This window comes from Gymnoscopelus microlampas, assembly GCF_963454915.1.
Source record: "Gymnoscopelus microlampas genome assembly, chromosome: 24".
NCBI lineage: Eukaryota > Metazoa > Chordata > Actinopteri > Myctophiformes > Myctophidae > Gymnoscopelus > Gymnoscopelus microlampas.
In genome coordinates this window covers 19,609,417-19,631,964 of record NC_139961.1, presented here as the reverse complement: position 1 = coordinate 19,631,964, position 22,548 = coordinate 19,609,417, and the positions used below count along the sequence as shown (strand labels likewise).

Below are 22,548 nucleotides of genomic sequence, written 5' to 3'. Positions count from 1 at the left end.
GATATTTTGTTGCTATCGGGGCAGAAACCTTGTCACTCCATATTTATTTCCATAAATGAATGCTTTGCTTTGTCATACTTCAGTGTCACACAAAAGTAGCAAAATATAGCCAGTCTACGTAACAAGCTGGATGCTATATTATCTACTTCTAGATCGGCAATTTCTTTGCTATTTTAGATTTTTCTTTGAGTGTTTAAGTGGGTTTTAAGTGGGTTTTGTAAATACAGTATAATGAAAGAGCTTGTGACAAAATAATAATAATCACTTGGATCCATTGGAACACAGGTTATTTTTTTTCCCATTTACTGAAAACCCTTTTGTGTTACATGCATACGTTTTCCACCTGACAGCGTCAATTTGCAAGTTGCATTCCTCGCATGGGCTGTGGTGGTGTCACCTCCGTGCGCGACCCTGTGCGCAAGCTCGTGAGTCGAGCCCATATCGGTCGAATCCCAGCGAAATAAGTTAACATAGCGTCACAATCATTTTAACCACTTAGCTTTGGCTGTTTTTGAAAAATCTTGAAAATGTGTGCATATCTTTGAATATGTATGTTTTTTAAAGCAAACATTCTTAACTCAAATCTTTACTTCGGGGGGTCCCTGGCACAAAACATTTTCAGATGGGGGTCCGCGGCCAAATGTACATCAATTTAGGGGTCCTTCGCATGAAAAAGGTTGAAAACCACTGGTCTAAAAGGATGCACACAACAAAAAGTCCAGTGGACTTGTTTCCATTGAGGTCCTATATTCAATGAATCAACATAGCATAAAAAATAACACCAAATTACAATATCATCACTTCTCCTTAGAACACCTTTCTAGGGAGAAGTGATACTTACCCCCCCCCCCCCCCCCCCCCCCCCCCCCCCCCCCCCTTTGGCCTCCTGAAAGGTGGATTTTGCCACTGAGATGTAGTAGGGAGGTATAAATGTACATCCTCGAGTAAAGTAAACACGCAGTACCTCAAAGTTTTACTTAGGTAGGCTGCATTACTTGAGTAAATGAACTTAGTTACCTTCCACCACTGCTTGAATTGCATAATGTAGACAGTCTGTCTCTTCCCTGCTGCAGTAACTGGGTCAATAGGTCATGTCCAAGTAGGCTAATGTCTCATTTTCTCCTAATGAGTTCGAGCAGAGATCCGTCGGGTCCAAATTCACTCACGTGAACATTTTCTCTGACAGCACACAAGGCAGATAATGTGCAAAGTATGCATATAGTCATTAAATGTGGTGCAAGTGATATTCTTTGGTTAAAACAAAAAAAAGCTTTTGGTTAAAAGTTGAAGCTCTATATTCTGATAGTCAGTGGTGTAAAACAAGTAAGTACATTTACTCAAGTACTGTACTTAAGTACAATTTTGAGGTATTTTTACATCACTGGAGCATTTCCAATTCTCTATACTTTTACTTCTACTCCTCTACGTCTCAGAGGCAAATATTGTACTTTTACTGCACTACAATTATTTGAAAACTTTAGTTACTAGTTACTTTGCAGATACAAATTATTACCTTATAAAACATACATTAACCACTTCAGCCCTATGTTATAACTAGGCTATTTGAAAATAGCCGATCTACAAGGTCACAACGCGTCGCATCGCGGCGGGTTGTGAGCTTGTAGATCTGCTAATTTTCAAACATTTCAGTACTTTTACTTTTGGTACTTTAAGTACCAAAAGTCCTGAAAAGGATCCATTGGTTTATGCTGGTAGTAACTAGCTACAGTAATGTCCCATCAAGAGCCAATTAAGCTTTTAGGTTCAGAGAAGTGCGAGTCAAAGGACGATCCTCATTCCTCACAAATATTGGGTGTGACTACACGAGAATCCATGTATATGCTTTGATTGTCTACTTTTTCTTTGTGTGCGTGCATGCGTGCATGTGTTTATGTGCATCATTTCATGCATGTGCATCCATGCATGTACTTACATATGGTACGTGCATATATACATTTCCTACACACATCCCCCACCAGCTGATCCTCCACATACATCCCCCTATAACAGTCCCTCCTGCAAAACACTCCCGTGATCGCTCTTCATTTCCATTTGCTGTCCCTCATGACTGGACTGGATGACATTTTACCGATTTGACGATTCATTGTCACACAAATACTTGCGATTCACAATTCAATTGAGTTTTTTGTAGGCTATTGAACATTGCAGCATATAAATACATAATATAAATACAAAGACATTTGTCTTTTAGGCTTCGTAAACAACGATTTCACAGCGCAGATAGTATGATAAATATACAAAGAAATGACTAGCTGGCATATTTAAATGATCTACAAGCTTACAACATGGAAATTATTCGGTATCAGTATGTAAAAATAACTGCAATTATCTCAAATAATTGCTGGTAGGCGATTATGCAATAATTGTGACAGGCCTAGGAATTCACAGAATTAATTAATTATTCTTATTAATAATTCTGAAACTGGACACATTTATCATGGCCATTCTAACTACCATCATAATTTTTTCATCATTGTTGATGATACACTCCGAAAGTACTGTACATCAGTTGATCAGTCAAATGGACCCTTACAGGTCTGTATATCTCTGACAGTGTACATATGGAACCAAATGGACCCTTACAGGTCTGTATCTGACAGTGTACACATCTGGAACCAAATGGACCCATGAACACTAAGGATTTTGCAGTGTAGATTGGGATCCCAGAGAATCAGAGATTAAAAAATAAATATCAAATGTGGGTCCGTGGCCTACTGCATTGTTCTTGAAATACATTTTTAAAAGTTAAGAACCACTGCAGTATAGTATATTACACCCTCTCCTTGCTTAATGTTGTCCATCTGTCCCTGATATTTGTATGTGTTTCCCCTCTCCACACCTCCCCCTTATAAGAGCTTTAGCTCCTTGCCAGGTCCCCCTTGTAAACAAGAATGTGTTCTTAAATGACCTGCCTAACCCCTTTAACCCTGGCATCCCAATTTTGGGCATGTCATTATAGGCAAAAGAAAATCTAGCCATGTTGAATATTTTTTTCAAAAATAAATGATCTACAAAATCACAATGTGTTGGTATGCACATTGTGATTTTGTAGATCATTTATTTTTGAAAAAAATGAGCTTGTAGATTAGCCATTTCCCTACTTTGGAGGGGGGGGAATCTAGAAAATGTTAGGGGTTTTTTTATCTTTTGAAAGTCTTTTTTCAGTAGTAGGTCAGAGAAACCGGTTACAGTACCTTTGGTACTTTAAGTACATTTTGATACCAATACTTTTGTACTTTTACTCAAGTACATTTTGAATTCCGGACTTTTGCTTGTAACAGAGTACTTCTACATTGCAGTATTGATGCTTTTTACTTAAGCTAAACATTTGAGTAGTTTTTCCACCACCACTGCTAGTAACTTGCTGACCATGGTATTACTGTGCCTCATCGGCGAGCCAACTCCCCTGACCCGAACCCCATGGACTACTATAGAGAATCTATGGGGTATTGTCAAGAGGAGGACGAGAGACACCAGACCCAACAATGCAGATGAGCTGTGAAGGCTGCTATCAAAGCAAACCTGGGCTTCAAGAACACCTCAACCGTGCCACAGGCTGATCTCCTCCATGCCACGCTGCATGGATGCAGTGATGATGCGCAGCCTGCGTAGCTAGCTAGTTCAGGCATTCACCTCAAGGCAGCGTGCCAACCTGATCAGGTGACCTGACCAGTCACATGCTCTTCTCCTGATCTGGGCGGCTATTTAATCTTCTCTGCCTACCTGTCATGGCTCTATGCACAGCAGCCATATTATCACTTCCTTCCCAGGTGTTACCAATGATACGGGTGCATTTCGCCTTTCCGACATGTTGCCTTTCCGACGTTGACGAACCCTATACCTAACCCTAACCCTAACCCTAACCGCACGCGGAAGCCACTAGTCGGAGTGGTGAGATGTCGGAATGGAGAGTGAACACCCAATGATACTAATGAAGGCTCTGTTCCATTTAGTCTAGCACAGTGGTTTCCACGACCCCCATAACTCTGAGAGTTACACACCTGTAAGGGGCCATTTGGAAGCCCATGAGGGTCCCTGGACCCCAACTGTAGACCCACTGCGTGTTTCCAGTGAGTCAACATGCACAACATCAGCACCCTGACTCTGTTTGACCAGAATGGAACAGAGCCTTCATTAGTATCATTGGTAACACCTGTGAATGTCTTCACAATATGGCTGCTGTGAATAGAGCCAATAGACCACATTCACACGGCGGCCATGTTTCTATGAAGTCAATGAAAGTAGCCACCCCGGGTGGCGGCACTTTCAATGTTAAATTCCAATATGGCCGCCGTGTGACTATGGTCTATTCTGGCTTCTCTTCTGGCTGTGTTGCTGTTGCTGCCTCTCTGCCGTCTCCTCTGCTGTCTCTGTCTGTTGCCTTGCCTCGCCATCTGCTGCTGACCGTCAAGTTTGCAATCCCACCGCCTCCCCGGGATCCACCTGTGTAGGCTCTGTTTCTAGAGTCCCCTTGGGGGGTCTTAATTCATTCCCTATTTGGCATGTGACATTAATTTCAATGTTCATGCTTACAGGGAATGAATAGATACGGAGCTCTGACGCCAAACTATGCTTCATATATATCTATATGCTCAATAAAAATGTATTCTAAAATCAATTTAAGAGTTGTCTGACTGAAATGTGTTCAAAGGTTGCCCAATCTAACATTCTAATATTGTGAGATACTGGATTTTTGATTTTCATCAAGATTAACACAAAAAAAAAGGTTTGAAATATTTCACTTAATGTGCAACGAATCTAGAATAAAAATGTACTTTTCCACAATGTTATTTTTTTGGGGAATGTACCTGAAGATCAGTGGTGGTCCTCAAACTTTTTCGTGCCAAGGACCCCCAAATTGATATGGCTGTGGCCTCGGACCCCCACCTGAAAATATGTTGTGCCAGGGACCCCCAGAAGCAATGATTTGTTAAAAACGTTCGCCTTTTAGAAACATTGTTTAAAGATTCGCACACATTTTCATGATTTAAAAAAACAAATAGCAGATCTACAAGCTCGTAGCGCGGCACTCGGTGCCGCTCTATGAGCTTGTATATCTGCTATTTTTGAATATCCAAAGTAAAATGATGGTGACACTTTATTAGCTCATTTTGCAGTGGGGACCCCCTGGTATCCCTCCAAGGACCCCTGGGGGTCCCCGGACCCCACTTTGAGAACCAATGCTGTAGATAACACATCTGCACAATGTGTCTAGCTATGCTGAGAATCTGTCGACAACGTGCACAATTTGTGTCAATTTGTCCAATGATCTCAGCTGCGGTGTTTTTTTTTGCATTCCTAGATCAAACGTCCGGCCCACTGTGATCACACCACGGGTCCCCTCCTTCTCTCACCATGCCAGGGGCCGGACGGCTGCTGCCAGAAACAAATAAAACACGGCAGGGACAGGAGCTGGCCCTCCACACTGCTGCTGAGCCTTCGGTCCGCGAGAAGACCTCCGCCGACAGGTGATGATTACACCCACCCCACTGCTTCTGTGTCTGTTTCTATCTCTGCTTCTTTCTCTTCTGTCTCTGTTTCTATCTCTGTTTCTATCTACCGTTTCTATCTCTTCTATATCTCTGTTTCTATCTCTGTTTCTTTCTATTCTATATCTCTGTTTCCATCTCTGATTCTATCTCTGTTTCTGCTTCTATATCTTCTATCCCTGTTTCTATATTTCTATCTCTGTCTCTATCTACTGTTTTATATGTTTCTATCCCTGTTTCTATCTCTGTCTCTATCTCTGTCTCTATCTCTGTCTCTATCTACTGTTTCTATGTTTCTATCCCTGTTTCTATATTTCTGTCTCTGTCTCTATCTCTGTCTCTATCGACTGTTTCTATGTTTCTATCCCTGTTTCTATATTTCTATCTCTGTCTCTATCTACTGTTTTATATGTTTCTATCCCTGTTTCTATGTTTCTATCTCTGTCTCTATCTCTGTCTCTATCTACTGTTTCTATGTTTCTATCCCTGTTTCTATATTTCTATCTCTGTCTCTGTCTCTATCTCTGTCTCTATCGACTGTTTCTATGTTTCTATCCCTGTTTCTATGTTTCTATCTCTGTTTCTATGTTTCTATCTCTGTTTCCATCTACTGTTTCCATATACTGTTTCTATCTATTTCTATCTCTGATTCCATCTGTTACTGTATATCTGCTTCTATCTCATCTATCCCTGTTTCTATCTCTGTTTCTCTGTCTCTATCTCTGTTTCTGTTTCCATCTGTATGTCTGTCTGTCTCTGTTTCTGTTTCTATCTGTTTATGTTTCTATTTCTGTTTCTATTGCTGTTCCAATCTCACTGCTTCTACTAGGTGTTCATTTAACTCAGAGTATAAAAATGTGCTGAAGAGTTGATGTTGTGGTATTTTTCTCAAGAAGGTCCATTCTCTGTTTGTCAGAATGTCTTTCTTTCAGCAGGTGTTTAGACAATGGCTGTTACTTGTTGCTCATTTGGCACGCATTACATTATTTGTGCGTGTGTGTGTGTGTGTGTGTGTGTGTGTGTGTGTGTGTGTGTGTGTGTGTGTGTGTGTGTGTGTGTGCGTGTGCGTGTGTGTGCGTGTGTGTGTGTGTGTGTGTGTGTGTGTGTGTGTGTGTGTGCAAAGTGTAAGTTATTTTGTTTACTAAATTCACACTCTTAAAAGATTCTGTGTGATTAGAGGATCATAGTCCAAAGTTGCTTTGAGGTCTGGAGGATTACTGGGAATTTGAGTGCTTTGACTAAAGTCTTTTCAAAAGGTGGGGTTGGTTGGTTGGTTGATTATAGTTTTACTGTAACTACTTAACCCTACAGTTTATACTTAGTTGATCGGAGTCCCCACGGCTCTAATCTAGGTCCCCTCCTTTTCTCCCTCTATACCAATTCTCTTCACCAAAAAAACAGTGCTGTGGTGCTGTCCTGCTGCTGAAGGCGTTATCTGAATAACATTTTGAGCGGATTGCTAAATTATAAACAGGTTATTCTCAAATTAGGAGCGAAACATTTCAGCTCAGTAAGCGTGAACTCAGATGCTTTTTGCTAAATCTGTTTGTGGTTTAGATTACTGGTTCTCAATGTCGGGTCTGGGGGGACCAACAAAGGTCCTAGTGGACCCTTACGGTTGTTACACACCGGGGCGATTTTTTCGTGCGAATAATGCGTTTTTTTTTTAAACCTTATAAAGTCAATGGCTCCGTACATGGAGCGAAAAAGCGAAAAAGCGAAGCGAAAAAGCGCCTTTTAATTATTCGGAACGAGTCCGAATTTTGCGTATATTCGCTATTTTCGCCGGTGTCGCCCGGTGTGTAAGGACCTTTACAGGTCTGTAACTCTCTCAGAGTTAAATTAACAATGGTGATTTTACAGTGCAGATTGGCGTTCCAGTATAGTTTATTTCAGTGATTCTCAACCTTTTTGATTACAAGGATCCCCAGTTTGACATGCCTTAGTCCACGGACCCCCATTGAATACCATTTTGTATCTTTTTAATAGAAGGAAAGAAGGATGTAGCAAGGTTGATGCTATCTGTGGCTTGGTTCCTCTGACACAGTCATGCAGATGTTTCAATTTACAAGACCTTTAGCAGACTCTCTTATGGTTTCCAAATAAGGGACGATTCCTTATTTTAAGGGACGGTTGGCAATCCTGTGCACAGTCACACCCAGCTCAGAGCCAATTACACAACAAAGGCCAATTCAAATTGCAGATCATACTGATTCATTGAGTTAAATGACCAACATCTCATGTTTGCCGAAAGCTATCTGATTACCAGCATGTGTCGTGTATGAAGAGGCAGTAAACTATAAGCCGATAAGGGCCAATATACCACACATGCTTTTGCCAACGTATTGGTAGATATGATTATGAAATATGTATTTTTTTGTTTGATGCTGTTGTTTCTGGTCTTGTAGTGATGGCATAATGGACTGGACGACTGGAGGTCATAATTCAAACATTTGATTTTATGCTGCTTTGCTGGCGTTGCTATCGGAGACATTAATCTTCACAGTCTGTTCCAGCAGAAAAACACATAATCCCTAGAATACACAAAACCTTCATATCAGTGATGCAATTTGTTTAGTGCAGCAATGGCTGAAGGGACAAAACTCCTACTAAAGCGAACGTTTTGCCATTTCAAAGTTCTGTATCTTGGTCTAGGTGGCATGAGTCTGAAGTGACGATAGCACATTTGCTATTGTGAGTGCTAAACGTGTGAAGGCTTTATTGTTCATATCAGAAAGTGTGGTTGTGGGAAGTCTGACAATCTTACAGGCAATATAACACTGAAAAGTTTGTTTTTGTTTGACATGGACAATATAGTGAAGAGACATGGGGAACAATACAACAGAACAGGTTGAATAGTGCTTTTGTACAGTAATAAGAGAAGGTGAGAGGAAACAATGATCTTAACTTACGGATTACATGAAGTCTTTGCTGAGAACGTGTATGGATAGATGTAATGTGATGTTCAAAACTGAGTCCATTGTCCAAAGTGAGTCCAAGATATGTGAAACTGTCAACCTGTTCTTCTGTTTTACCATGAATGAGGAGTGGGTTGAGTGCACTGTGGGTTGTTTTAATGACCAGTTCTTTGGTTTTGTCCAGTCTAGTTGTCAGTGTGCCACTGTACATTAAATGAGAAATAGTGTTCTGGTAGTCCGTACCGGAGTTATTGTCATGTCACTTTAAATATATTTAAAGTATGTGATGTAAGTGGGTGAAGGGTTAATACAGTCATGTGTGTATAGTGTGTAGAGGAAGGTACTGAGGACACAACCCTGAGGGGCACCTGTGTTGGTAATAACAGTTGATGAGAGTGCCTATTTTAAGAGTAGTTCACCCAAAAAATACTTATTTTCTATCAATTCCACACCCCATGAAGCATTGAATTCATGGATATTTTTTTGTTTTTGTCGCATTCCTAAGCCGATAATTTGATGACCAGCGGTCTCTCTGTAGGAGACTCTTTGAGTCTCCTTACCAGATACATTAGCATCTTTCCGCCAGCCATCAAATTATTGGCTTAATGTGTCAAAAACAAAAAAAATCTCCATGAATTCAATGCTTCATGGGGTGTGTAATTGATAGAAAAGAAGTCATTTTTTGGGTGAACAACTCCTTTAACTGTTGGTGGTCTATTACTCGGAAAGTTGTGAATCCAGTGGATGAGGAGTGGAGGAATGCTGAGGTGATGAAGTTTCTTGATCACGTGATGACTCTGAATGGTATTGAAAGCAGAACAAAAATCGACAAAAAGAAGAGTGGCAAAATTGTCCGTAGATGAATCTAGGCGTTGGAGAAGGGAATGATGGAGGCATGCCAACAACAGCATCCTCTGTCCCCCGCTTGGCCCTATGTCTCTTCGTTCTCAAACGTTTTCGTGCCAAGTTGATAATGTGAGTGGCCGCGGAACCCCACCTGAAAATATGTTGTGCCAGGGACCCCCGGAAGCAAAGATTTGTGTTAAAAATGTTTGCCTTTTAGAAAAAATAATTTTCAAAAATAACAGATCTACAAGCTTGTAGCCGCTACGAGCTTGTAGATCTGCTATTTTTGGATAGCCAAAGTATAAAATATGGATAAAGTGTCTCCTAGGGTAGTTAATACCCTCACAAAAACATGTAGTAATCCGCTACGTCCTACCAGGGAAACTCCCCCCTGTCAGGTGATAAGAAGGTCAGTTGGCTCTCATGCATTGAAGGAGGCATGAGCTCGGCTCTGGGCTCCCTAGGCTGGTGGGGGGAGTGTAGCGCCCAGGATCACTTCGATAATTGGCACCGGGTGAAAAAGGGTTACAAAATCATGGGATGAAAAAAAATGTAAGAAAAAAAAATATGGATAAAGGGCTTCAAATTATTGTGACGCTGGGGACCCTCTGGTATCCCGCCCAAGGACCCCTGGGGGTCCCCGGACCCCACTTTGAGAACCGATGCTGTAAGTGAAGTAGCGAACCGATAAGGGTCCACCGTCCAGCTGTGATCTGACAGCTGGCGGGATGACGGTTCAAAATCCTTTTGAAGTTCGCATAGATAGTGCAACAGGTCCATAGTGGTTAGGTTCTGAGGGGGCGGGGTTTCTTGGGCGCCAAATTGACGCTGGATGTTTTCCAGAGGGTGCGGGTACAGATGCCGTCCTGTTGGATTCCAAAGATAGAATGAAGGACGGGGGAGAGCTCCATGGCTACTTAACCAATTTGTTAAACTGAGTTCCTAGAAGCTTTTTTTTGTTTTGTTTTTTCTATGCGAGAACTTCTGGGAACTCGGATGACTAGATTGATTAAGCCAAGGTACAGGGCGACCCAATTTGGTGGGAGTGAGTGATCATGTCTTGTATCCAGTGAGGGGCAGTTTAGTTTAGTTTAGTTTAATTCGATCCACATCAACAGTTACACAAAACGTACCACACTATAATCCAATAATTCATGTTGTTTGATCGAAAAGGCATAGGCTGAAGCTCAAAGCTTAAAAAGTAATAAACTAGTACATTTACATATTGTTTGAGTGTCTATACGTGTCTATATTTCAAAGAGAAAATATTGTAATTTTAACTCTTAATTTCCAGGAAATTATGAAATTACATTATGAACTAGAAAGGTGGTCTCCGCCAGGCCGGGTTGTCTGCCCAGGGCGAGGAAATTGTGGAAGGCAGTTATATCTGACTGACAAACATTCGAAGAAAACAGGCAAACATACGGCATAAAATAGCTGGTCAAGATCACAGCGCAAGCTTTTAAACCAAGGGCCCTATCTTAGTCCAAAGGCGGCACCTTACCCCTTATGCCTAAACTTTTCTTTTTAATGATAAACATTTTAAAATAGTTCCAATGACCAATCTACAACCTCTGTTGTAGATTGCTATGTTTTTCAAAATAGCAAAACAATGCCTAGAAGGCTTAGGCATAAGGGGGGAGGCAAGATAGGGCCCCAAGTACAGACCCCTGGGGTCAGTGAAGTATATACTATATAGGGTTTAAGTGGTTAACTAAATAAAGGCTATTTGCACTTCGAGGGGAAATTACTCATCTTCATTTCCGAGGGGTCTAAATGTCAAAATGAAGTGTAGGGACACTACCTTCAAACACTGCACATGTACTAGTTACAGTATTGTATTAACATACACTACCATACAGATGCACTAGTTATATTGTATTAACATACTCTACCATAAAGATGTACAGTACTAGTTATATTGCATTAACATACACTACCATACAGATGCACTAGTTTGTATTAACATACTCTACCATACAGACTGGTTAAAATAAGGTTTAATTAATTAAAATAAGTTTCAGATTGATACAGATGCACTAGTTTGTATTAACATACTCTACCATACAGATGCACTAGTTTGTATCAACATATTCTACCATACGGACTGGTTAAAATAAAGTTTAATTCATTAAAATAAGTTTCAGATTGCAGTTTTAATCGGCCGTCGACATGAAGCACTATAACTTATAACTATAAAGACATTGTTTTGTATAGACAAGTTGTTATAATGCTTGGTGGAGGAGGCTACATGTTCACGGCTGTGATTCTCAAACTTATTTCACATCAAGCAGGGTGTTTCTTATTCAAACTTTTACAACAGGGTCCCCCAGGCTCTATCCTAGATACTCTAGTATTTAGTTATTCGCCAACTACCTTGGCTACTACCTTTTTTCACTGACGAAAACGGAAATAAAAACGAAATAAAACTACGCTACGATGACTAAAACTAAGACTATATATAGTCTAATATATTGACAATTTTGTCAACAAATAAAAACTCGACTAAAATGTTAGAGAGGCTTGAGTGGAGAAGAGATCCAGTAGAACTAAGACAAGTCATTTTATGTTTGGTTGCGCTCCGGTGTTGCGCTCTGAAAATAGCCGATCTACAAGCTCACAACGGGTCGCGCTGCGACGCGTTGTGAGCTTGTAGATCGGCTATTTTCAGCATGCAACCAAGTTTAAAATCAGCCATTATGACGCCATCAAGGCACCGCCAAAATACATTTCAGTCGACTAAATCGACTGTAGATTTAGTAAACTAAAACTAGACCAAAACTAAAACATTTCCTATGACAAAAATATGACTAAAACTAAATAAAAATGTGCTGTCAAAATCAACACTGCAATGAAGTCACATTCACTGATTGAACATAACAAAAATTATGTTGACGATTAATTGTCATACAAATTTCACTTTTTTTCCCCAGAAATAGCTGATCTACAAGCTTACAACAAGCTTGTAGATCTGCTATTTCTGCTTTTCTTTTAATATTTGAAAATGTATGAACACTTTTCAACGTGGAAACGATGATGGCCGACCAGTGAACTCGCACGCTTTCATCGATTCATTCATGAACCAAATCGGTGAACCTCAACATTCACTGATTGAATTGAATGCGCATTCGTTGACGTCTGTGGGACCTTTCGACGTCTCTGTCTCTCCTGTGTTTTCACTTTGATTTGCCCAAAATTTCATTTCCATGGGTGTGTTTGTTTGATTTCTTTGAAGGTGTTTTTCACAGCTCTCTGAGCATGACTCCAATTGATTCAATTGGTTGGAATGTTTTTAATGGAGCTGACAACAGCGAGAGTGTCGCTGACGCGGCCATCTGACGCTTCCATTGTGTCAGAGTCTTAATGTTTCTAAATGCTTGGAATGCCGTACTATTTGACTTTTTTCCCCTCTCTTTTCAGTTAGCAGTGGTGGAAAAGTCACTAAGTAAATGTACTCATGTACTGTACTCAAATACAATTCTGAGGTACTTTTAAAATTATTCAACATCTTTTTACTTTGAAGGTTTAACAGGGAGAATATGCATTAACCGCTTGAGCCCTATTCTATACATGAATTCTATACACAAGCTCACAATGCATCCCATCACAATGGGTTGTGAGCTTGTAGTTCGCCTATTTTTGGAAAGGTTTGAAACATGCCTTTTACAGAGTATTTCTACACTGTGGTATCGTTACTACCTACTGTACTCATTGCTATAGAGTGTTTGTTCAGTAACAGAGGTCTCCCCGTCTCTCCTGCTCTCTAGTAAACAGAAAATTAATTTTCAGGTGGGTTGCCCATTTCATCCAATTTTGTCTGCTCATTTGTTTCATCACTTCCCAATTTAACTTGCTTATCTTACCCTGTATGTGTTCTCTCTCCTGATTGGATACAATTGGTATCCCTATCCCTACCTGAAAATGTATTTCATGTTTACTAAAGAGACCCCTGTTACTGAACAAGCACTCTAGCATATCTATCGGAAAAGAGCTACCTATTTAGCATTTATGGAAGGGGCCACAAACCAATCACAGGGCCCTACACAATTTACTTTGTGGGTCGGGCCAGCTGTGAATGGAAGGTTGCCGGTTCAGTCCCCCTGAATGGTTGGGAAAATGTGGGTACCGAAGTAACACTCAACCCTGAGCAAGGCACCTAACCAGTGTTGCCATGTCGGCTTATTATAAGCGACTTAAGCGACTATAAGCTTCTTTTTCTGCAAATTTACTTGTTAAATATTGGTTACGTTGGTTACGTTGGTTACGTTGGTTACGTTGGTTGCGAGTTGCGTTTTTTTTTGGCTTGTTTCTTGTTCCTTATTTAGGCTTGTTTCCTATTTTTTTAATTATTATTCAAACCAGTGGTTCTCAAATATTTTCATTTCATTTTGTGCCAGGGCCCAGGGAGCATGTGTTTTTAGAATGTTTAAAAAAATATTCCAAATATTCCACTTTTTTTTTTAAAGAGTTTTAAAAAATAGCAGATCTAGAAGCTTGCATCGCGATGCGTCGTGAGCTTGTAGACCGGCTGTTTCGAAAACACCATCTACATGCTCACAATGCATGGCGATGTGAAGCGTTGTGAAGAGCATTCACACAACCAACTATAAATGAAGGAAAATAAAAGCACTGTCCCTTTTTAAACACAGATTTTTACTGGTGCTCTGATGGCTCTAATGAGGGAAATTAAATGAAAGGCCCCCACTATGACGTACCGAGCTAGCCCTGGCTCCCATTCTAACATTCCTGTGGCATGTGCCATGTGGGGCCTTTAATGACTTGATGCAATCTGCAAATTAGTCGTTACTGCTCTTGAATGTCCCATGCACACGTGGAAGAATGTGTTTACTTGGCCCTTGTGCTCTCAATATATCCTGACAGCAGGTGGGGGGAAAGTAACCAAGTTCACCCCAACACTGTACTGTGCAGTTTTGAGGTACTTTTGCTATTGAGAATATTTCAATGCTTCTTGCTTCTACCCCATCTCACACTGCATCTTAAAATACTTCTCTTAATCTGTGATTGTATCTTAACTGCAGGCTCAATGAAGGTACAGTATCTGGTATATATGTCTGATTATTAATGGCAAACATACATTAACCACTTAAGCCCTATTCTTCTATCCATAACACTAAAATATGTTATAGTTATTTTGCAGGTCTCTCTCTCTCTCTCTCTCTCTCTCTCTCTCTCTCTCTCTCTCTCTCTCTCTCTCTCTCTCTCTCTCTCTCTCTCTCTCTCTCTCTCCTTTTATTTGAGTAAAAATCTGAGTAGGCCTACTTCTTCCACGTACCTGGCAACCTGGACGTGTAAGGGCCAGCAAATTGATGTTTTGAGCACACTCCGGTGGACAAACTCGCAGAACGAGTGACAGACTTATTCCGTTCTTTATTTGTTTACTGTTTTATTTTATTTCGCCTTAATGTGGCTAAATGCCTGCAGAAAGCCTTTTCACTTTAAAGTCACCATTCATGTGAATCATGTTTCTCCAACAGTTGATACCTTCAGGCTGTATTAAGTTTACTTTAATCAAATCAACCAATTGTCAGAGGTATTTGGCAGCGTATTAAAGCGATTGTAACTCAACAGAGTGTTTGCTTGCTGCTCTGTTGTCAGCGATGGCAGTAAATGAAGACCTTTTGCACAACTACTCAGTAGGACAGGTGCGTATAGGAGAGAACAGACAATGCAGAGAAAATGGAAATGGTTCCAAAACACTGTCTTCATTTGCAGACATAGATTGAAGTATATGTTTGGTTCAGCTGACCTTATGTGAGAGAGAGAGAGAGAGAGAGAGAGAGAGAGAGAGAGAGAGAGAGAGAGAGAGAGAGAGAGAGAGAGAGAGAGAGAGAGAGAGAGAGAGAGAGAGAGAGAAAATAGCCAATCTAGAAGCACACATCACATCATGCTATTTTTAAAGAACGTTGCCTCTTTTTAAGGCATCGTATAACTTTGCCCTGTCTTTACATAACAAAATAATCCGCATATTTTTTGTATCCATAATTTGCAGTGATCAAATAACAAAGCATTACGTAAATGTTTTTGTATCCATAACAGCAGTGATCAGCCACTGGAGTAGTGTGGTGGTGTTTCCCTGCAGAAACACACAGAGCTGTATGTTTATGTTTTCACTGTTTGTTTTGGTAGACAGGGATGTTTTTGGGGGGATACCAAACAGTAAAAACACCCAAGCAAGAGAGGGCAGTGTGTTTCTGCAGGTAAACACCACCCCACTACTCCAGTGGCTGATGACTGCTGGGTATAGAGGGAAATGATGGGTAAAACACAGGGCAAAATTACGCATGCTTTTAAACGCAAAAAGGGGGTTATTTTACTGCACTTGCACTGTGTGCTTCCAAAAAGTGGGACCCATTTGTGGGCCGCGGACAAATTGTTATGGGTCACGAGTAAATAAATATCCCTATTTCCTATTCACCTGTTTCCTAGGCTGTGTGTTTTCCACTTCCTGTTGATTTCATTGGATATCATTGGTCATTTGACTGGATCTAATCGACAGGAAGTGGAAAACACACAGCCTAGGAAACAGGTGAATACATTTAGTTTGGTATTATTTTTTCAAAACATTTTTTTTTTAAATACAAGAAAAACTAAACAAAAAAGCAAAATTCTGTTTTTTCAAACAAATTTCATACATGATTTTTTTTTTATAAAACTCAAAGAAATTCCATGAATTAGAAAACAAATGTTTAAAGAAGTAGTGAAAATAGGCGATCTACAAGCTCCTAACGCGCCACAATGCGGCGCGTTAGGAGCTTGTAGATCGCCTATTTTCACTAGCTTGGGTCCCCCAGGGGGACATAAAATTTCTCTTTTGGGTCTTGGGCTAAAAAGTTTGGGAACCACTGCTTTACTGTAATGATGCTATATGAAGTTATACCTACTGTACCATCTGTCCTTTGTCGTTTTCTCTCTCTCAGCGTCAGTGAAGCGAGAGGACCAGACATGGATTCAAGGACGGAGGATCGCTACGACTGCGAGGAGTGCAAGGACAGCCTGTACGGACAGAAGTACATCCTGAAAGAGGAGAGCCCTTACTGCATCAAGTGCTACGAGACGCTCTTCTCCAACACCTGCGACCAATGCAAGAAAGGCATCCCGTGCACCAGCAGGGTAAAAGAACTTGAAGTTTACCGTAATGATTAGCAGGGTAAATCAATGCATCTAGACCTGGTGGTTCTCAAGACTTTTTCGTGTCAAGGACCCCCGGATTGTATTTGGCCGCGGATCCACAATCTGGAACGGTTTTGTGCCAGAGACCCCCATAGAAGATTGGTGTTTAAAAAATCACACCCAGTGTGAAGTGAGCGGTGCTATTTAAAAACAACAGTGGTCATCACAGTGATGGAAGCTCACTTCAAAAAAATAATATTTTTTTTAAGTGAGTGGTGCTATTTATAGGTTATTAGTTTCATCATGCGTCTCGCTAGCCAATCACAGTACAGAGCAAAGGGTCTGAATACCAATCAGCCAATCACAGTACAGCGAAAGACACATTTTCACGACGGAAAGAAATAGCATGAGTCCCAAACCCACTTATAGGAGCGGCTACACCGCTCAAAAATAAATAATATTAAGTTTGAGTTTTATGCATTTTCTGTTACTGGAGCTAAAGTCGGCATGGCTAGAATGGTACATTGCTGAGGGGTCTGTCTCTCTAGCCCGTAAACGGGCTACCTTTTTTCTCCAATCAGGAGAGAGAACTCATACAGGATAAACAAGTGAAATTGGATGTGATGACACAACATTTTAACTGGAACACTGGAAGCTGATAAAACGGGTACTCTCTCCTGATTGGCTGAAATTGGCAACCCACTTGAAAATGTATTTTTCTGTTTAATAAAAGCGGGAGAGACGTGGAGACCCATGTTACTGAACAAACATTCTACAGCAGTGATTACTATCAGTATATAGAACTTTTTAACAAAACCAAACAAAAAAGACCACTTACACACCACCTTGAATTACTGTCCTTCCTACAGGATCTGTCGTACAGGGAGCGCCACTGGCACGACGAGTGCTTCCTGTGCAACAAGTGTACCCGCTCGCTGGTGGAGAAGCCCTTCTCCACCAGGGACGACATTCTGATGTGCACCGAATGCTACGCCAACGAGTACTCTGCCAAGTGCAACGAGTGCATGAAGACCATCATGCCTGGTGAGGACTCGAGGATACACTCCTGTCTAATGTGTCGTCGCTGTCGACCTTGCCTCTCCATATTTCATGTTTTTACTTTGTTGTTTTTTTTCCCCCTCCATTAATTATTGCCCTATTTCAGCAGTTTGCAACATTTTCTGGATCAGGGCCCACTTGACAATCTTGAAAGTGTTCTCTGCCCACCCAAAGTGGTCAGAAAGTACTGAGGGTTATGTGGCTAACTGTCTGACAATACACAACATTAATCCAACTCAACGCTACACAATGATAGTGCTGTCAAACAAGTCTATGAAACTATCTATGAAATCTATGGGGAAAAAAAATCTGAAACACAATTTTATACAATATGTACTATGTAGTGGGGGTCCCTGCTAGCCTGATTATCAGACTGAAGCTGCGTGGAGCTTCAGTCTGACATTGGCTGCAGTGTCGGCGATTACCAGGGGGAGGGGATTCGAATTTCCCTAAACCAATCACAAGAGATCCACGGATCCGCCTACATTTGACGTCATCGCACAGCTTGTTTTAGCAGATTGGCTTGTCGTTAGACCCACCCCCACCTCCGACTCTCATTGGACGGTACTTTTTGGTATCAAAGAAAGTCCCAGACTCACATTTGAACACCAGACCAAGAAGCAGTCCACTCAGAGAGTGGGCGGGGTCTATAGTTTGGAACCAGGCTAGGTCCCTGCTTCATCTCTCAGGGGTCCTTGGACTGAAAAACATTGAAGACCCCTGAGTGTCCGTGGCCGTCTCAAATTATTATTTATCACAATTAAATCTCTCTCTCTCTCTCTCTCTCTCTCTCTCTCTCTCTCTCTCTCTCTCTCTCTCTCTCTCTCTCTCTCTCTCTCTCTCTCTCTCTCTCTCTTTCTCTCTCTCTCTCAGGCACCAAGAAGATGGAGCATAGGGGGAACAGTTGGCATGAGGGCTGTTTCACGTGCCAGCGCTGCCAGCTGCCCATCGGCACCAAGAGCTTCATCCAGAAGGAGAACAACAACTACTGCATGCCCTGCTACGAGCAGCAGTTTGCCCTGCAGTGCGTCCAGTGCAGCAACGTACGCACCGCATTACCGCAACTATCCATTATCACTTGTAGCGATCATTCTATCGGTTACTTTTTTCCCGATTAATGTAGAAAGAGAGCGTGACGTCACACCATTGAAAGTAATTGCTGAAAACCTCCCAAGATGGCGCCACCTGTCCATTGAACTCAATGGACGAAGGCTTCTTTTTCTTATATAAAGGAAAATTACCTTTAAAGTGATAGTTCACCCAAAAAATAACTTTTTTTCTATTAGTTACCCCATGGAGACTTGAATTCATGGATATTTTTTTGTTTTTGTCGCATTCCTAAGCCAATAATTTGAGGACCAGCGGACCAGTAGGCAGCGGTTCCAGTAGGAGACACAAAGAAGACGAGAACCGCTGCCGGTCATCAAAGTATTGGCTTAGGAATGCGACCAAAACAAACAATATCCATGAATTCAAGTCTCCATGGGGTGACTAATCGGTAGGAAAAAAAAGCCATTTTGGGGGTGAACTATCCCTTTAAGATTGTCCGTAGAACTAGTTGTAGTCTCACTTAGCCGGATGATGCATGGTCCAATGTAGGGTCTAAAACCTATAGCTACCAATCACTACATTTGTTAGCGGAGGTGTGCGTGTGTGTGTGTAACGAACAATTCTTTCGCTCATCCCCTTGTAGCCAATCACCACTGGAGGAGTAACGTACCGCGAGCAGCCTTGGCACAAGGAGTGCTTTGTGTGCATCGGATGCAAGCAGCCGCTGTCCGGCCAGCGCTTCTCCTCCCGCGACGACTGCGTCTACTGCCTCGACTGCTTCTGCAACCTGTTTGCCAAGAAGTGTGCCTCGTGCACCACACCCATCAGCGGTAAGCCTATACGACACCCACCTGAACCACTCAAATACTTTGTTGACCGGCGTTCCCCAGGGGTTTGTAGTAGGACCCTCTTTTTTCTATAATCTGACTCCGCCAGATGTGGCGGTATTGAGTTCACATTAAGTTCACGATACAGCCTCCATCTGGGAACGCTCAGAGATTGGAGTTTACACCGACCTGCGCCCTGTCGAACCAATCAGCGGCAGCTACGTGCAGGATCTTGGCGAGACCAGGTGTGACGCCATCAAGACGCGCCTATTGCATTGTACTTCTTTCACTGTTCATCATGGCCACAAATGATACTAATGAAGGCTCGGTTCCATTCTGGTCAAACAGAGTCAGGGTGCTGATATTGTGCATGTTGATTCACCGGAAACACTGCTACACCAGTGGGTCTCAAAGTGTGGTCCAGGGACCCTCATGGTTCCATGAAGAGGTCAAACAGAGTTCCAAATGGCCCCTTACGGGGGGGGTGTAACTCTGAGAGTGTACACAAGGAACCAAATGGACCCGTAAGGGTCCATTTGGTTCCATTTGTACACTCTCAGATTTATCAAATTAAAAAGTTTGAGAACCACTGCTACACTAAATGGAACAGAGCCTTCATTGGTAACGCCTTTGAAGGAAGTAAGGAAGGGCCCAATGTATTGCCAATATGGCTGCTGTGCGCAGAGCCCATCGGTAGAGCATGCACCTTTGTACCACAATGTCATGGGTTCGTTTCCAGGTGCTGCGAACGCAGCATGTGAGTACAGCTGCTTGGGTGTGGCAAGTCGTATGGTAAGACAGTAATGGGAGCTGATGGTATAGCATTGCAATCCACCTCAGAAATCCATCTTCCCAGGGGTCTAGGAGGGCATTGGAACTGGGATAGACTTCCACATTCTACTGAAAATAAGCCTCTCCGACCCTACTTAACAAGAAAATATGATATTACAGCCCCTTTCATTTATCTCCCATCATGACCCCAAAAGCCTTGGTGCCAGTGCATAGGCCTACAGCACGGAGCTATGGAACCAATTATGCTATTTCTAAGGTGTGATCTTGATTTGGACAGATCAGTCCTTTTGCATCAGCGCAGAAATATAATGGGCGCCATAAGGTCCTTAAAATAAGCATGCTTTAGATTTTCTCCCGATCATGTGTTTCCTGTCCCCTCCCAGAGCGTCCAAATCAACATCCATTAGATGATTATTACATTATGGTGATCAGGAGTCTATTTGTTTGTTCCTGTTTGGTTTCGAGCAGTCGCTGGTGGGAAGTAAATAAGTACATTTACTCAATTACTGTACTTAAGTGCCGTTTAGATACTTTCTACTTCTAGGCAAATATTGTACTTTTTACTCCACTGCAATTATTTGACTGCTTTAGTTACTAGTTACTTTGCAGATTTAGATTATTATTACAAAACATACATTAACCAAATATACCATATTTTATACTTTGGTTGTAATGTATAACCAAAGTGGTTAGAAAATAGCCAATCTACAAGCTTGTAGATCGGCTATTTCTATTTTGAAACGATGTTGACAATTTTTTTACTTTTGAGTTTATTTTGATGCCACTACTTCTGTACTTTTACAATACGGAAGCAATAATAGATATATTAGTATTAGTATTAAATATATTATTATTTATTTATTTGACATTGTGGTACTGCTACTTTTACTTTGTACACATTTGTACAAAACTAATCTGACTACTTCTTTCACCAATCGTGAGTCTTTAATAGACAAATTCCAATACTCACATTTCTTCCTCCTCCCTATACTCCCCGTCCTCCCAGTTGCCAGTGTTACGGAGAAACTGGTGACCAAATATGTGACCATCTTGTGGCCTTCATTATCATGAATTGAATCTGTATGTTTCGGATTTTCTGTATTGTAGTTATTTTTTGTTGCATTGTTGTTTTGTCCGGTTGATGGAGTGCAGAATATTTAATGGGCCACAATGTGGGCTCAAGCCTCTGGCTTTTTGTGTCATACATTTGGTGTCATTTTGTAAATCATTGTGCTGCCTTGTACCTTAGAGATATTGTCAATCAATCAATCAATCAATCAATCAATCAATCAATCAATGATACTGTCAATGTCCAGAGTTAAAGCCAGTATTAAATGAACAGCTGTGACTTACGTTCAGACATTGCATGTATGTGAAGTCCACAAGATGGTCACATATTTCGGCAGGGATCAGGGCCCATTTGCAAATCTCGAAAGCGTTCGCGGCCCACCCATCTGACCACTTAACACGGACAAGATATATGGAGCATCGGAGCATGTTTATTTTAATGATCAATCAATCCATTGCGTTTCATCATGGATCATATAGTATTCTTTATCAGTAATACAACAATGGCTGGCAGGTGGACCACGTCATCACGCTCATGACTCAGCCATAACCATGTAAGGAGTTCCCAATGCAGCTACGCCCAAATATGGAGTGTGTTGTCTAACCTCAATGTGTCGTCATGGTATCAGGCGCAAACAAATCAGTCAGCTCCATATATGGAGCTCTGAACAATGACTACCATAGAGTTCGGGTTGATATTCGTGACTAAATATGGCACCGGCCATCAGTGTTGCCAGATTCTGTGAGAGAAACAAGCAACCAGGTCTAGGAAAACCAGCCCAAAAGAAGCAACTATGGGCAACATGAGCACTTTAACATATACATCAGCTATTTGAAAATAGCAGATCTACAAGCTCACAACGCGCCGCGATGCGACGCGTTGTGAACTTGTAGATCGGCTATTTTCAAATAAAATCCTGCGGGGAAATTATGATAAGCAGATCTGGCAACCCTGCCAGCCATACTGTTTTAGTGAACAGGAACGAAATGATTTGAGTCATCGAAACGAACCATAATTCCCGCTTACGCGTTGCGTTCCTGCTCGGGTTTCTTTCAGGCCTGGGAGGCAGCAAGTACATCTCGTTCAACGATCGCCAGTGGCACAACGACTGCTTCAACTGCAAGAAGTGCTGCGTGTCCCTGGTGGGGCGAGGCTTCCTGACCGTCCACGAGGACGTCATGTGTCCCGACTGCGGCAGGGAGGCTTGAGTCGAGGCACGCCACGCCATCCGCACACCGAGCAGGACGTCGCCGGGGTCCAACCCGTGGCTTCGACTCACGTTCAGCAGAAAGTGCATCTCTCTGGCTGTTGTTTTCTTCTCAAGTCATAAACGTTTTTTTTTTCCT

The 22,548-nt window shown here is 41.7% G+C and overlaps 1 protein-coding gene across 1 annotated transcript; it reads left to right on the top strand.

Moving 5' to 3' along the window:
• Positions 1-5,376: 5,376 nt before the first annotated feature.
• LOC311040579 (four and a half LIM domains protein 2-like) lies at positions 5,377-22,410 on the top strand (the record flags this gene model as incomplete). Its single annotated transcript, XM_084050910.1, has 6 exons — positions 5,377-5,489; positions 16,213-16,405; positions 17,275-17,449; positions 18,338-18,507; positions 19,158-19,344; positions 22,259-22,410. 6 exons carry the CDS (start codon positions 5,377-5,379, stop codon positions 22,408-22,410), a joined length of 990 nt encoding a protein of 329 aa, XP_083907036.1.
• Between the last annotated feature and the right edge of the window lie 138 nt (positions 22,411-22,548).